This window comes from Punica granatum, chromosome 2, assembly GCF_007655135.1.
Source record: "Punica granatum isolate Tunisia-2019 chromosome 2, ASM765513v2, whole genome shotgun sequence".
NCBI classification, from domain to species: Eukaryota; Viridiplantae; Streptophyta; class Magnoliopsida; order Myrtales; family Lythraceae; genus Punica; species Punica granatum.
In genome coordinates this window covers 38572977-38590225 of record NC_045128.1, presented here as the reverse complement: position 1 = coordinate 38590225, position 17249 = coordinate 38572977, and the positions used below count along the sequence as shown (strand labels likewise).

General features: G+C 36.9%; 2 protein-coding genes across 2 annotated transcripts; one reads left to right on the top strand and one right to left on the bottom strand.

Annotated features, from left to right (window-relative positions):
• Positions 1-4674: 4674 nt before the first annotated feature.
• LOC116197442 (agamous-like MADS-box protein AGL62) lies at positions 4675-5700 on the bottom strand. The gene has a single exon (XM_031527594.1). The coding sequence runs from the start codon at positions 5627-5629 to the stop codon at positions 4901-4903; it is 729 nt and encodes a 242-aa protein (XP_031383454.1). The 5' UTR covers positions 5630-5700; the 3' UTR covers positions 4675-4900.
• Positions 5701-12921: 7221 nt separating this feature from the next.
• Positions 12922-16785, top strand: LOC116198090. Its single transcript, XM_031528423.1, has 3 exons — positions 12922-13358; positions 14156-16344; positions 16440-16785. The coding sequence occupies exons 1-3, from the start codon at positions 13151-13153 to the stop codon at positions 16515-16517; spliced, it is 2475 nt and encodes an 824-aa protein (XP_031384283.1). The 5' UTR covers positions 12922-13150; the 3' UTR covers positions 16518-16785.
• The last annotated feature ends 464 nt before the right edge of the window (positions 16786-17249 follow it).

Below are 17249 nucleotides of genomic sequence, written 5' to 3'. Positions count from 1 at the left end.
CCATGGAAAATCCAATGCTTGTAATCTTATAAATATTCCATGGATGTATAGACATAATGTTGCATCGACGACACATATAATATAAATCTTTCAATTAAGTGTAGAGTTCTCAATCGCGAACGCAATAAATCTATCGAGACGGTCGTAAACGGCTTGATAAATCTCGGATGATCAACGCAACTTTTATCCATGTAATTATATGAAAAAGTTCAACATATGATAATGTTAAACATTTGATTACAAAATTAATAGGCTTATTGCATACACTACATGCGGGAAGTAATTAATAGTTGTTTTCTTTTTAATAAGAATTAAGTACCTGCAAGTACAAGCATATATGTTCTTTCAATAATTTTTCAAAGTGGTAGGGAAGGACATACGGTGTTTATGGGCAATTTTATTAATTTATCGATCTAATGCTTAAACAAATATGATTCCAGACCGTTCAATAAATATATCAAGTCCGGCCATAAAAGGCTTAGTAAATCTCGAATGATCGACCCAACTTTTATCCATTACCTACAAACATAATCAATGACATCACTTATAATGATAATGAGACAATAATAAAATGGAAACGTGAACCAAAAAATACTAGTACATTTCATCGAACATTTATCGGGCATATTGAACAAATATTACATTTAACCTACATACCACCATACCAAGTCCAAAAAAAAATATGTATATAGTATGCACAACACAGACATATATATATATTGAGAGACGATCTATACAATACGTTCTTAATAAGTACTGTAAGTACAAGCATGTACTTTCTTTCGATGAGTTTTTGAAGTAGGGGAGAGGGAGAGACAATGTTTATGAGCAAAAAGTTAATCTATTGGATGCTTAAATAATAGGGATTCTCAACCGTCCAATTCCTAGCTCGACATATGAATTACCTTCGGTCAACAAGCTGACAAGTTGTTGACAGTAGGCTCAAAAAAATAAATAAAATAATTGGCTTTGACGACCTATAGAAGCGTCGCCATAGGCATGAGGGGGCGACGTTACGGTATGGGTTGGCAAAAGATTAACTTTAGGGTTTTACGTTAGGGTTTTGGGTTTTAGGCGACAAGAAATTCCCGACCAATATATAACAAGTCATCTCATGGTAAGCCTATTGCAACGTTTACTCAAAAGTCGGGATAGAATGACCTTTGACCTCTTTTTCTCCGATGTTAAAGTAGAGTCGTTTAAAGAGGAATCTGAGGCGACGTTTCGGCTTGGAGTCACGATAAACCAGTTTTTTCACGACTATTATGGTTGACGCTTCTCTATGGGTTGTCTAAAGCTCATTTTAGGCGACGTTTACTTATGGATCGCCCCAGATACCACCGAATTGAACTTTTGGCGATGTTTATCTATGGGTCACCTAAAAAAAGTCGTCATAGACCCTTATCCTTTTTGTTGTAGTGAATCCACGTACGTATATTAAATTTTTTCGCTCATTCAATCGTATGGATCCCCTCGTTCTGAAATACTCATAAAATATTTACAATTAGAGTGTGACCTGCACCAAGTGCAAAATCAACCGTAATTTCAGTTTAAAAAATTTATCTGCACTAAGTTTGATGTTTTATATAATTTACGTTTAAAATTTTAAAATTTTAGATTATTATTTAATACAATATATATTGACTTTATCTAAATCATATATTTTGAAGGATTATGATAAAAATATATATTTAATAAAAAAAAATTATGGTATATTGGTGTGGTGAGGTTAGGGAAAGAAGCGAGTAGGTGGGAGAAAGAAAGAATCATAGGACGAGTTGAGAACATGGTAAAAAAATGAGTTAAAAATAACACTTTCTTTTAATAGTTAACACTAATATATTTGTCTACGCCAAGGAGTTCCAACGTGCACATGAAATGTAGAGATGGCTTCTTCTACTCCTGGGTGGATTTGGCGCAATATTCATTAGGAGAAGCCTGTGGAGTGTGAAGAGTTGGATTAGATTTAATACGTATGGCTCATCTAAAGGTAATCCAAGAATCGCAGGGTCGGGTGGTGGATTCATTCGAGATGCAGATCGTAACATGATTAGTGGTTTTTCGCATAATATGGAGGTTGTTACTAAGTCTCGGCTTAACTCTGGTGCGTCGGTTCGGGCTTGGAGTTGGTCTAGTCGTAAGGTTTTAGGAAGGTCGTTTTGGAAGTTGACTCTGAGATTGTTAAGAAGATGCTTGATCAGATTAGATGGACTGCTCTATCGCTTTGAGGTCTGGTGGTGCACATTCGAGATTACCTTGCACGTGATCGGGAAGCTGAAGTTCACTCACACTTATAGGGATGGAAATTATTGTATGGATCGGCTCGCTGGAAGGGCTTCTAATGGTTTTTTAGATTTTCTTATTCTTGATTTTATTTCTAACTGTTTAGGCCACCTTATATTAGAAGATTTTGTTGGAGTGTCTACCCACGGTCACGACTTTTAATTAATTTATTTATTTTAGATTTCGCCCCCTCGTTCACCGAGAATAGAAAATCATATTTGTCCTTAGCTAAATAGATGGTTCACTAATCATGTTATTTTATCAACGGGCATTTTGGGAATCAAAAAGTTATACAAACTTTTTTTTTCCCTCTTTTGTAATAGTATAGATCTAGATTTTACGGTTACTTTGATGCTTCGTAAATCTATAACCTTGATACCATAATCTTGTCAAGCCACTACAGTTTACCCAAATTTATCTCTAATAATAAAGGACCTACAAACAAGTGGTAATTTGATGGTCTGGTTCAAGTACGGACTAATCCTCCGAATTTACTAGTTTATAGTGCCTCCATCGACTGACTAATGCATACTGCTTCAAACTATCAAAACGCATGGAAAGTAATGGGTCGATAAATATCAAAATCAGGCTATTGGCGAAAAAGAAAATGAAGAGAAAAAACTATAAATGGAGTTCAGCATGCTCACGCCGCTATTCTCGCATGAATTACGAGATCCCAACTTTAATTTTTATTGAGTAAGCTAGCCAAATTTCTTTATTTTTATTTTCATGTATTATACTAGGTTGATGAGCTTTTCTCGATTTAGGGGAAAATGACTTTTTTTTTGGTGTGCGAAAGTAACACTTTTTTGGGTTAATTGAAATTTTCACTTTTTTCAATTACAAATAAAACTCATAAATATAGTACAATAAAATAACAAAATTCTAAAAATTAATAAAGAAGTAGGAACAGTCTCACAACGAGTATTAAATCCAAAACTTTTTTATTATCAAGTGAAAGTATACAACAATGCACTATAAAAATAATCCCTTTAATTTTTTCGGTTATACATAATGCTCATTACCTAGTACAATGAAAGAAAAATATTAAATAAACTAATAAAATGGTACGAGTAGTCTCACTAAATATTAAACCTGCTACCTTTAGGTCAACAGGCCCGGCGTGGACGTGCGCTGTTACGATGCAATCTCTTTGATAAACCCCTTTAATTTGTTGAGCCATGGTAGGCTAACCGTATTGGAGTTACCTTATTTATTAAGGTCGTTGGGTTGGTGTCACATGTTAATTAGACCCACACTTGTTGGAAGGGTAAAATCTATGTCCTAAGTCAACTATCAGCTGACTATCACTTTGTCTCTCATGATGATAAAGACAATGTCGGCACTTAATTGCCTTTCATTTTGACATATTAGATGCAACTAATGGCCTGGTTGGCTGTAATTTAATTAGAGAATCCAGGACTCCATGCATTAATTAATACAGGAAAATCTGTTTCAGCTTTACCCCTGAACAGTGGGCAAAGCGGTTTTCATGAATGGGGTAAAGCTGATGTCCGAATTAAAATGAGTCTCGATTAATATGTAGGGAATTTCTGTAGTCTTATCAAATAGAAAAGCTTTCGCTTAGAATATTTAATTAGGAAGAATGAAATTGATGGTAGAGGAACAACAGACGACGTTCGAACCCATCTCGTATCGAGGTTGCGAAAGATCGCTTATATAATATATATGACTTTATGAAATGATCAAAATCCCTCCAGTTTTTATCATATTGTATTAGTATTCAGCGACGTATAATATCGAGATCACAATTTCCTCAAGGTAATTAAAATTGCCCTAATTTCTTTGGCCTTAATTATTTATTGTCTTCACCGCACACAATGTATATCTCTTGAGAATGAATGTTTCATTTTACGCGCTTATGCCTGCGCTTATCGTATATGACTCAATGCCAATGATGTTCCAGGTCCTCCTTGTGGTGGCTGCATGGAACTACATTTATGGATTGATAATGCCTCTTCAAATCTATTGTTGGCTCTCCGTTAGCAAGTCGATAGAACCGATTTGGAAAAATAGCATGTGTATCTAGAATACGAGGTCGAGAAACCAAGACTACATGGAATGCAGATCAAGCCACGTATTTAATGTAGGATATGATCAATCTATATACTGAAATATCCGTTACCATTATTATGATATGAGACATGGTACTTGTTTGTTCAATCACTCTTTCTGTCTTTTTAGTAGAAAATATGCCCATAACTACACTAGAGACGTGATTGATTAACTCGCTTGCTATGACATTATGTATCTAATCATCGATCTCGTATAAAAAAAATGCATAATATGAAAAAATACAGATATTGATTAGAAATTTCTCTAACATCAATAAAGTCATGAAACATCACATATATTGAATTACACTGATTACATAATAAGGCCCACACGTAAAATAACTGGAACGATCCAGAAACAACATTTTTATCAATCAATCCAACATGAACTAGATTAAAGACATAAAACATACGACAAACACACAAACTAAATGGAGAGACATACACATTGGACAAACATAACAAAAAGAGACACAGACACTAAACTGTTTGCATTGGGGCCTGTACATAAACAAACCATAGCTAGCTAGTCAGCTAGGGTTTCAATAATATCGTCCAAAAGGATAGTTATATGGGATGTTGGGGATCAATGCACCATTAAACCCTCCACCTGCACTGAACCCTCCACCGATGTTGAAAACTCCAATATTATTGTTCATGTCATAGGGAATGACGGCCGCACTTGGCCCGGCGACATTTGGGCCAGCTGCACCGAAGAACGGTGGTGGGTTGGCAGCCTGGGCGAGAACCCTCTCAGCCTGCCTACTGACGTTCTTCTTGAGCTCCTCAAGGGAGGCCTTCAGCTGCTCCAGCTCTGAGGGGCTGAGATCATCGATCGTGCCCTTGCAGCGGCTTTGCACTTGGGTCACCCTCATCATCTGCTTGAGCTCCTCGCTGCGCTTCTTCTCAACCTCCAGCTGGGCGAGCAGCTGCCCCAGCTGATGGTTCAGCTCGCGCAGGGTGGTGTTCCTCTGCATCTCCATGAACTGGAGGGTGCCCGCGGAGATCTGTTGGTCGGAATTAGGGTTATAGTTATTGTCCCCATTGAGGAAACGCTCCAGGACCCTCTCCACGCAAGGGTGGCCGAACGAGTAGGCCTTATCACCGGGGGAGAAGACGATGATCGCGATGTCCGCACCACAGAGAGTGCAGAGCTCGCTGGCTTTCTTGAAGAGGCCAGAACGGCGCTTTGAGAAGGTGACTTGGAGGTTACTGTCGTTGTCCATCTTGACCATCTGGATCTTTTGGCGGCCCTTGCTTGTTTTCGCCATGCCTCGGTTTAGGCAAGAACCCCGGGGAGCCGATAAGGGAAAAGGGAGAGGGAGAGCTTATCGAATATAGGATTGGGGGCACAGATAGAAAGGAGACTTTGGGATGTATTTTTATAGGGTGTTTTGGGTTACTGAGATTAATGTGAAGGGGCTGGCAGATTTACTGTAATTTTACGACGCATTCAATGTGTTACTACTTAGGGAGGCTGTAAAATCTGGTTTTCACACGAATATATGGTAAGCGTTTCACAATAATTTGTGGGGAAATTCCAATTATTTCATGAAATTTAGTTTAGCTGCCTTATGAATGATGGCCACGTCGTGCTTCTCTAGAGAAAGGGTTTTATTAGGCAGTTTATATCTATTGAGTGATTGGCATAAATCCACCATTAAGGATGTAGATTTTATGTGGTTGAACGCGTCTTTGGAGATGTCTGTGTTTTAGATATTTTACAAAGAACATTTTCATAAGATCGATCGATAACCACGTGTTTCAAAGTTTTGTCAATGCATGCATGAACTACGTACGTACTTCGGTTAAAGTTTTTGGATTCAATTATATGATTGAGGTGCTTTGCCACATCTCATGCGTGCTTGATCTATGTGATGTCTTAACCCAACTCAATTTACGTTGATTTAAATTGCTGAACAAAGCCAAAGTTCGGATTCGGCAATTTCGACCTATTATTTATATTAATTAGCAGTAAAATAGGACTAAGCACGATCTGCAGAATTCACGTGGGCTTCTTGCACTTTTTGTGTCTGCATTTTGAGCATTAACATAGACTGAATCAAAGTAATTATTATTTTTAATTATAAAGGAGACTTGTGAAATTTACGAGGAAATTAGAAAAAGTGAAAATAAAGGATACCGATAATAAAAATTGAATCTATAACCCTCCTGGCTTTAACAGCGAGTACCATACCGAAACCCATCTCAAAGTGATTATTGATTAATTAAATAGAAGAGTTTCATAATTAATTTCATATATAGTTGGCCCTGCTTCATTCACTCTCATCACACCCATTGATTTATGTTATCTACATGTAATGAGATAACGACGCGATGATAAATTTAATTACTCTAAAGTTGCATAAAAAAACAAAAACTGCTTTAAGAGTTTTTTTTCGGTATGAATATTTGTATTCGGAAGCCCAATTGTCCCGACTAATCCAATGGAGCTAGGTCGACTCCGACTATGAATCCCCTTTTACTTGCAACAAGTTTTGTAGTTGTGGTATCATCTTCTTTTGTGCTTGTTGGCTGTTCACTTTTTCTGATATTTACGCATGGCTTCGCTTTAATTAGTTTTTATAATATCTAGAAACATTAGTTTTCCATGAATTACACTTAGACAGGAAGCAAGTTAATATATCTTTTTAATTATATGTTTTTGGGTTCAAAAAATGTTATAATTATATATCTTTTTACGATATTTTTGTGAGTAGTTCACAAGGTCGTAGGTTCGAATCTCCCATTGCGCGCGTAACCCTTGATGAGGCCACCTACATATGTGCTTGCACATGGATTTACCTATCCATAGACTTATGGGGTATTCATGGGTACGGGGAGAATAAACTCTTTTTTATAAAAAAAAAATGATTTAATATTTTTTTTGCCATGAATTATACGTAGTTCTTGGTGTGTTTTCAACAATAATTAGTCGGTGGAGTTCACAATTCGTACTTATTAATGTAGCTATGGATGCATGGAACCATTCCTATATGCTTCCCCCACTCATATGATATGGGACTGCTAAAGATGCTAAGAAGCTTAGATTTTATCATATACGTTCATTAATCTCAAAAACCATGACGGAATGGTAAAAGATTTGATCTAATCGAGTTGACATGTAAAGAATGATTCACAGAATGCCACTTTTTACCGAAGATCTGCTCACGTAAACAAATTAAATTGATCAATGATGTCTTTCCATATCGGATTCCCGGGTGTAACAAGTAAGTTCATTTTCCTCATTGATTTTATGGGTCCTCCTTTTTATATTGCTTGTTAAATTGGGTGTTATAAATTTATAATATGTAAAATATGTTTCTCCATATATATATAGAGAGAGACAATTAGCTTGATTATGTAGCTTGCTGAAGCTGAAACAACAGAAGCGTAATATGTATAAAAATCCTTCAAAGATGTTTATATTTTTCGGTGGACGAAGATGTTTGTATTTTCATATACAACGATTATGAAGTTTCCTATGAATGTGTACTGTATCGTATGTCTCATGCGTGAATATCTTAAGCCGACTTAAATTGTTGAGATAAATTGTTGGACAGAGTCAATCACTCTCTCTTTTTTATCTTTTTATTCTTTTTATGCCCAGGTTATCAATCGGTAGCTTGAACTTAATTATACACGAGGAGCGGTAAATTAATAAAACTAATCACAATCTACAAGATTCACGTGGGTTTCATGTACTTTTTATGTCTGTGTTTTGCATATTAATATGAAGTATATTGAAGAGATTATACTCATTTAAAGGATGGGTATATGGTAAGTAATTTCTTAATTGGCTCATTTAATTCGCCCAATTCACACCATTAATTTCCGTTATCTTAAACGCACCTAGCTATAATGATGGAACACAGTAATATTATTACTATAAAATTGAAAAAGAAAAAAAAAGTTTTTAATTTTAGTGAAATATTTTGCCATTCATATTGTTGGACCCTTAATCTAATTCTAACGTCAAGACACTTTGATATTTACCCTGCAACTCTTGAAATAATTTAATCCAAGAAAATATATAACTATCATACGTTGGACAATTTTTTTTTTCAATTACAAATGAGGCATATGGCCTAAGTACATTAAAATATAAATTTTAAATACCTAATGAATGGGCACAGATAGTCCCCGTTAGGTATCAAACCTGTGACCTCTAAGTCAACATGCGAGTGCGTGCGTCACTACGTTACACATTCTTTTGATTATATAGGACAGTTATGCTAGCTATGAATTTCACCTGGAAAAAAAAAGTTTCTATCAAGAAGTTTGTCCTTGAATTTGATTAATTTTCTTGTTTGGTTTGTAAACCTATCGCTTGCTAATACTCCGCATTGAATCTCATTTAAAATTGCTTATAAGAAAAACCTCATTTACGATTACAAGTTATTAGGGACGAACCTAGGGTTTGGACTTGGGGGCGAGGTTCTTGAGGCGGCGAACTATATAATAATTTTCCCGAGTTAGAGGTGAATATAAGAAATTTCATTAAAATTTAAAGGATTATATGTAAATTTCTTTAAGGCACCCAGCTCCTTTCGGTCCATCCCTGCAAGTCATAATTTTTCTATTATTATATCAAATTTCATAAGTACAAACTAATTATTGCTTTAAAATATAATTTTCCAGAATGAATGTTGCGCTTTAAGAAAATAATTATATATCTTCTTTTCTTTTCTCTCTTCTTCTCTACTATTATTATAAAAGTCAAAAATTTCCTTTCGCCTCATTTTTTGTTTTACTTTTACCTATATTTTCATAAATTTGATCCATAACTCACCGTCAGTCCTCGGATTAAGTACATAAATCATAAAATTTTACAAAAGTAACCATTAAGACCATCTACAATGGTCGTCTCCTCTGCTAACGTATCAATAGTGGGGACGACCCATTAAATTTCCTCCCATTGTTGAGGAAATTTAATCAGCAACCATCCCTACTGGAAACAAGTTCCAATTAGAGCTTGTTGCGTTATCTGCCACCACTGTTGTTTACTTTTTATTTTTTTTAAATTTTTTTAAGGCAATGGCTCTTAAAATATATTATTTTTTATTTAATTTTTTAAATAATTCGAAATTTTAAAATATATTTTTCAATCCAAAAATAAAAATTAATTAATTCAATTTTAGTTGAACTCGAAATATAAAAAAAATATTTTTAATATACAAGTACCTTACGGAGCCTATTTGGAATGGGGAGGGTGAGTCCCCTTTAGTTTTGGGTCCCCCGTTTTGCTTGGGGGAAACCAAGGTGGGGTCCCCCAAAATGGAGATAGCAACCCATGCGACATGCATTGTGGATGCTCTGAGATCAGGAGGTACTCCCAAGTTAATTTTCAAACATATATTTATCACCATACCAATTACTAGGTTGTACAGATTTATTAACACGAAAAACAATTTCACAACATCATATTTAGGGTGAGTACGATTTTCAGTCTCAAATTACCTTAAATCCCATGCATAGCTTGAATCATGCTCTAATTTTATTTAACATTCAAGGCTTGTTGTTTTGGTCCAAGAAATTCTTTTGTAATAATCAATCCATAGGGTACATACCTGCGCTTCGCCGTGGAGCCAAAACTTCTCTATAATGATTTGTTATATAGATGTAATATTAAGAAATTATTATTTCTTGTACCTACTTATTTTTAATTGGTCATAATATTTTAAGACAATAAATGTGGAGTATTCATGGGTCTTTGAAGAATAAACTCCTCGATATAAAGTAACTATCATTATTATCTTCAACTAATCTTATTATATAAATTCAAATATTTGGAACAATAGATATAAAAATGATTAAAACATAATGTGGTACTTTTTAGCACAAAAACAGCCCATACTTCATTGTGAGTCCTTTTCTTTCTCACAGTTACAAAATCTTTTACAAATTATATATTTAGGCAATACAAAAAAATAAAATTATATCTATACTTCTATATTATTTTTAAATGCGTTCTTTTTATATAAATCATTCAAATTTACGAAACTTTTTTGATATATTAATGTCATGGTCGTTATTTAGTCATTCTCTTTATTGCCTTTTTTTTAATTGAACGGAACTTGAATGTAAGATCCTTCTATTTGTTGAAATTTATTACAATTGATCACGCCAATTCAATTAATTTTTTTCTATATGCTTTTATATAAGGGATTTAATGAGGGATAGATCTTTTGACACATGATCGATCTAAAATTTTAAGTTAATATTTGGTGGAACTCAAATCCTCTTATGTGCCAATATTTTCTTCTTAATTTTTAAATGCGAGTTTTAGCTTATAGCTCAATTGCATATGTTTAATTCATATTATCGTATATGATATTACTATTTTTATTTCATGGAGTGTGTCTTGGATGCGTTAAATGGTGTTGACACAATATTAAGTAAAATAGAACATGCCGTACTTTAAGAGAATGAAAACACGTACATTTTATAAATTTATGAAAAATAAATTAATAGCGAAATTAGTTTTCTTCTTTGGGTATTCTCATATGGATAAAAGAAGAAAATGTACTCTTTGTAATTCAAAAAAGTATGTGTATAATTATTATACCTTCTTAAGAAAGATACAATAAAAAGAAAGAAAGTCTGTCTATTAATGAAAATTTGTAAAGGAAAACAAAGTATAATGTCTACATATAACCCTTTTAGAAAGGTAAAATAGATAAGTAGAATAATGTAAAAGCATGGTGTCTAAGGTTGCGTTTGGTTTCATAGTAGGATTTTAAAATCAGATTTTGATTTTGATTTTGAGTGGTATAAATGGAGCACACCTTTGACTTTGTATGTGTTATGTTGTTTTATTGTGGAAAAAAGTGGTATAAATGGGGCCCACTCTTTGACTTTGTATGAGTTATTTTGTTTTGTAGTTGATAGAGTTAAGTTAAAATTGTGATTATAAAATACCATCTTAAAACCAAACAGGCCCTAATCCTATTCTAGTGATCAAGAAAATGGGAGAAATGCTTGCACATTATATCGACAAAAAATATGACGTTATATTTACTTGTGAATGCTAAATGTTTCGTTCCATAAGTGACATTATTTCTATATATAGTAATCATAAAAAAGAGGAAAAAATTGCACATAATAAAGAAAATATACATAAAAGGGACTTTAAAAAATGGTCTAAACATGACAGGTCAATCGATTACATCGTTGCATTATCATAAAGCTTAAAAACACTGGACAAACGAAAAAAAATATGAAAAGAGAGAGAGAGACACACACACCTGAGAGATAAAAAGTTCCCCACTCATAGCTTAAAATTTTTAAAAAGAAAATATTGCATCTATCTTAATTTATATATATATATATATATATCTAGTACTTTGATACTAATTTTATTCTAAGTTCTAAATAAAAATTGGGGAATAAATTTTTTTTTGGAAATAAGTATTCAGACTATAACGACTAGATCAATTGACCTAATGGGTCGACCGGATTATCTGGTACTTTATTTGGGTCAAATTTGAAAACACTAAAGAAAGAGAGAAACTTACAAAAATGGAAATTAAAAGAATATATATTTTAAAAAATGAAAATAATTTATCCGACTATACCGATCAATTTATTTGGCCTAATATGTCGACCGGATTACCAACAAAAATGGGTCGGTCGGATTACCTAGTACTTTTCTTAGGCCAAATTGAAATATAATAAAGAAACTGTAAAATTAAAAGAAGAAGAAATTTTTAAAAAAAATCTAAAAGAAAAGTGGCAGTCCCAGAATAGAACTTGGTTTATTGTCGATCGAATTACTCTATCTAAAAAATCAAAAAGAAAAGGTGGAGAGTGGAGAATTTTTCTCCACTCGCCCCTAGGTCCCAGAATGAGATCTGAATTATTGTCGATCGGATTATCAAGTACTTACTCGTGTCAAATTGAAATATAATAAAGAAAATGTAAAATTAAAAGAAAAAGAAAATTTTAAAAAAATCTATAAAAAAAAGTGGCGAGCGGAGAATTTTTCTTCACTCGCTGGTCCTGTTCTATTCTCCACGTACCTCTAGGTCCAAGAACGAGACGTGGTTTATTGTCGATCGGATTACCTAGTACTTTACTCGTGCCACATTGAAAAATAATAAGAAAAATGTAAAATTAAAATAAAAAGAAAAATCTAAAAAAAAAAAAAGTGGGGAGTGGAGAATATTTCTCCACTCGCCCGCAGGTCCAGTTTGGACCTGTTTTCATTTCTCGTATATAATAAAATTGTATTCTCATCCATTTAGGCAAATTCTGGAAATTCCAATTAAGCAGAAGCAGGTTTCTGATTTCCAGCACCGTTGTGATGATATACACTTAATGGGAAATTGGAATTAACAAAAAATTATTTATCATAAAAAAAATCTCAAGATATATGAAACTCCCGCAGCCGTCGATCAACGGAACAAGGCCACGGATCTAACGGCTCTTTGACGACTTATAACTTTTGCCCGGTAGTACACTTCCTACCTGATTGCATCTCTTCCAACGGTCATGGGGACTGACCCCTCTTTCATTCAAAAAATTTGCAAAAGTCTTTCGGTTTACTTTTGCAATAACTAGCCGTTACACATCGAACGAACGAACAAATCTCTCCCCCTCCCTCTCTCCAAATCAAAATCAAAATCCTCTGAAAGCAAGAATCACTCTCTTTCTTTTTGAAATCTCTCTTGCCCTCTCAGTCTCTCATTCCATCCCTCTCTGTGTCTTTGATTTCATTCCTCGCTGCCCGATATCACCCCAATCATTTCCAGAGAAACTCGGCCAATCAAGGATCGGCCTGGGCGACCCCTATGGCTCTTCCCTCGAGCAAGTCTTCCTCGACGGCCGCTCCCCTGACGGCAAACCCGAACTCGGGTCGGCCCCAGAACCCTAGTCCAAGATCCTCAGAGATAGCGAATCCTATGAGGAGGAGCTTCAGCGGGAACCCATTCGTGAAGCCCTCTATCGTTGCGAACCCGAGAGGTTTTAACCCCGTCACTCCTGCTAACAGCCCTTCAGGTTGTTTCTTGTCTCGACTTTCAACTTTTGTAAAGTCGTTTATTTGTGATTAGTGATGATGTTCAGTCGGAAAGGGGAAGGGGGAAGGACAAGAAACGCGATGAATTTGATTCTTTGTTCATCTTTAAGTGATTTGTGATGGTTCTCTCTAACGGGTTTGACAGCGAGAGAGGGGTAGAATAGGAAAAGGGCAAATTCTGAGCTTTACTTATGTTAACAAGCTTGAAGAAATGTGTTCTGTTGAGCTAACAACGATGGATAAAATTATCTCTTTGTGGTTTGTTTCATGATAATAAATTTCCTGGTATTATTCGAAAATGGTCAGTAGGAATTTCTCTATCTATAATTCATTGCAAGTCAGTCAGATTTGTTCACCCGACATATTTCAAACCAGGGGCGGAGCCAATGTAATACCAGGGGGCAATTGCCCCCCCGAACTTTGGCTTTTTTATAATTTTGCCCAAAAATTATGTTAATTTATGAATTTTTCTATGTAAAATTTGCACTTTGCCCCCCCTGAAAAAAAAATTTATGTACTATTTATATCAAACAATAATTTTGCCCCCCGAACGAAAATCCTGGATTCGCCCCTGTTTCAAACAATGCCATAAGGTCCCTTTTTGAGAATTTATTGTAGTTTATGGTAAATTAGAGCCATGAAACTTTATCCTTTGAGTCTTCTTATCTCGTGAATTCGGTTATTTTGATGGATAACCTTTGATCTGGCAAGTGATAGGATATGATTTGGAAGCTTTTGTAATTTTTGGTGTTGATTTTTGTACAAATTTGTACTCCAGAGTTCCCGCGAAGAAGGGAGAGCATACCGTGCTTGCGAGAGCACGAGGAGAAAGAGAACGGGAAGGACCTGAATCCGAACATGAGACAAGCCCGGGTCAGGTCTCCGAGCATCGGGAAGGGAACCAAGAACTTCATGTCCCCAACAATATCTGCTGCCTCCAAGTTCAATGCCTCTCCAAGGAAGAAGATACTTTCTGAGAGGAACAATGACCCAATTCATTCTTCTTGTACCTCGCTTTCTGACCTCAGAAGCTCATGTAGCTCAGTGAATGTCTCCGAAAATTTAGAAGAGCCTGGCACGAAAGTGACCGTGGAAGCTTCTCATGACTCCACGGTTACCGATTCGGGGGCGGCCCAAGAGGTTTCTTCTCTTGGTTCAAAAGGGTCGAGGAAAAAGGTTGCTTTTGACTCGATAGTTCACGAAATTCCTCCAGTGGAGAGTCCTAATGTGGGAACTGAAGCTGATCTGGTCAATATGGATGAAGAGTTTGCAAACCTGAAACCATCGAGTCCTTCTCTGCTGGGAACTGAAGCTGATCTGGTAAATATGGATGAAGAGTTTGCAGACCCGAAATCATCGAGTCCTTCTCTGCTGGCTCCACTTGATGCAGACCCCCTTGTGCCTTTGTTGCCGTATGATCCCAAGACGAATTACCTCTCTCCAAGACCGCAGTTTCTTCACTACAGACCAAGCCCAAGAATCAAGCATTACCTTGGAGAAGAAGGAAACTTCAACTTTGATTCCCTCCCGGATGGATTTGACCTCGACGGCCTGTCGGATACTGATGTGACTACTGAGGAAACAACCCAATCTGAGAAGGAATCGGATGATGCCTCCTCCAATGAGACAATAAAAGATGAAACAGGGCTGGAGTTGGAACCTGATGGTGTCAAGATAGCCGAGGATGAGGCGGTTGAAACAGAGGAGGCAGTTGGAGCAGAGAAGCGCTCCAACCGAAGCTTCTTTACGAGATCAAAGTTCATCGTGTCGATTTTTATTGCCTTAGTTGCTTGTTTAGCAATAGCTGGAACTCATTACTCTCCAAGCTACCTTACGATCCAAGGCTCGAGCTTTCCCATGGAAGCTGAACAACTGAGGGACAACATTGCGGAAAATATGAGGCTCTGGTATGCGAATTCACTCTCTTATTTTTCCGCACTGATGTCAGAATTTAGAGGCAAAGGATACGAGTGGGATAAGTTGCAATTCTACAACCTGACAGAACTGGATGAGAACCCGTGGCTCGGCAAGAGCGATATACTTGGAAATCCGATACAGGTTGATAACTTCGAAAATGTCGAAATTGGAAGCAAAGAGAAGGAGCAGATCGAGTACTCGGAGACTGAGGAAGATGTTGTAGCCGAGGATACAGCTGATGAAAAAGCCGAGGTTCCTGATGATGGACTTGAGGAGCCGGATGAGGAGGAGGAGGAGATCATGGACAAATCCTTTAAATTTGAATCTGAGCAAGAACCTGAGATCTTAGATGCCGACAAGGAGGTGCAAATGGAGATGGAATTAGAAGTGGAGAACCACGAAGCCCCACAAGGTGCTGAAACCGAAAGTGACCAGTTCGAGCTTTCGAAGGTCGAAGTTGAAAACCAGCCCCAGCTTCAAATGGTTGAAGTTAATGATCAGCCCAAGCTTCCAAGGGTTGAAGTCGAGATCAGGCCTAACGATCCTGGGGCAGAGAAAGGGAGCATGGAATTGGAGGACCACGACACTGCTGCCTTCGCCGTCAACTCTGAAAGTGTCCACTCAACGGCAATTAGTGCACCGGTGGCGGGGGTTCTCGTTGCTTTACTTGTCGCCGTTGCCTGCCTTTTCTACCTGAGGAAAAGGACAACTTCAGCTACACTGAAAGAATTTCAAACCTTACAACCTGTGGAGAAGGCGAAGAAGTTCGATATCAGCCCGGTTGCTGCAACTCGGGCAACAGAGTTTGATGTGGTTGGAGTGGACTCTTGCCCATCGGGGATGAGCAGTTTCCAGAAGAATGCTGCTTCCTCTCGTGGTACGAAGAGCGTGGTTAGAAAGAACAATGAAGCTCAGAGCAGCGAGAGGAAGACTGCTACCGGGAAGAGCCTCAGAAGAGAGTCCACGGCTTCTTCCTTCTCAGATCTTTCACTGGGCTCATCTCCCTCCTTTGGAAGCTTCACCACTTATGAGATGATCCCCAGCAAGCATGTAAGCAACCTTTGGAAAACTACTTCACCTTTTTATGTTTCTGCAAAAAGAATAGGTTGACGTGATTCATGTTCTTCTTCATGTTTTGGCTGCAGAGGAATGGGGACGAAGAACTGGTGATTACTCCGATAAGGAGATCGAGCAGGCTGAGGAAGCCAGTCACCTCTACATGACGAGGGAAACTTCCCGATGATCTTCCGGCATTTGATCAGTGCGAAGTAGAGAATTTGTGCTGTCAGGATGTGATTCGCTGACATGGTTTAGTAGAGGATTATGCTGACGAGATGGTCTGTAATCTGAACAACTTTGTGATTTGTGGGAGTGTTAAGAGTGCTCTTTGCTTTCTGATTAAAAGGACGAATGATTTCCACTATCCTTTCCTCTAAGGAGCCAACTAATTTTTAACTATCTCAGTAATCCGAATGTCCGGATTCACGTTTAATACTCGATACATGGTATGACACTATGGATATGTACAAACTTCCTTTCTCTCGGCCTCTTGGTTCAATCTGCAGGTACTTCTCACATAACCTTTCACGCATAGCATATTATGTGTAAAATCCTTTACGAACGCTGATGGATCGAACCTAAATGCATCTCATCTCACTGTTGATGTCCAATTCCATTCCCAAGGAATAATAATTTTGATAAGTAAAAGACTGAAATGGGCCGACATGATCAACGGTAGGGATTAAATGGGCCGACAAGCCCATCTAATTTTCGAAAATGGGTCGAAACATCAAAGCCCAATTCTAGCAACCACCGGTTACGGTCACGAAGGCCTATTAGGAAACGCACAGTTTGTCTTCGAACTGACGGGAAAAAGAAACCCGAAAACAGATGACGCAGGAAAGGGAGCCGCGAGAAAGACATGTCCTCATATTTGTGGTTCAACTGCATTTCGG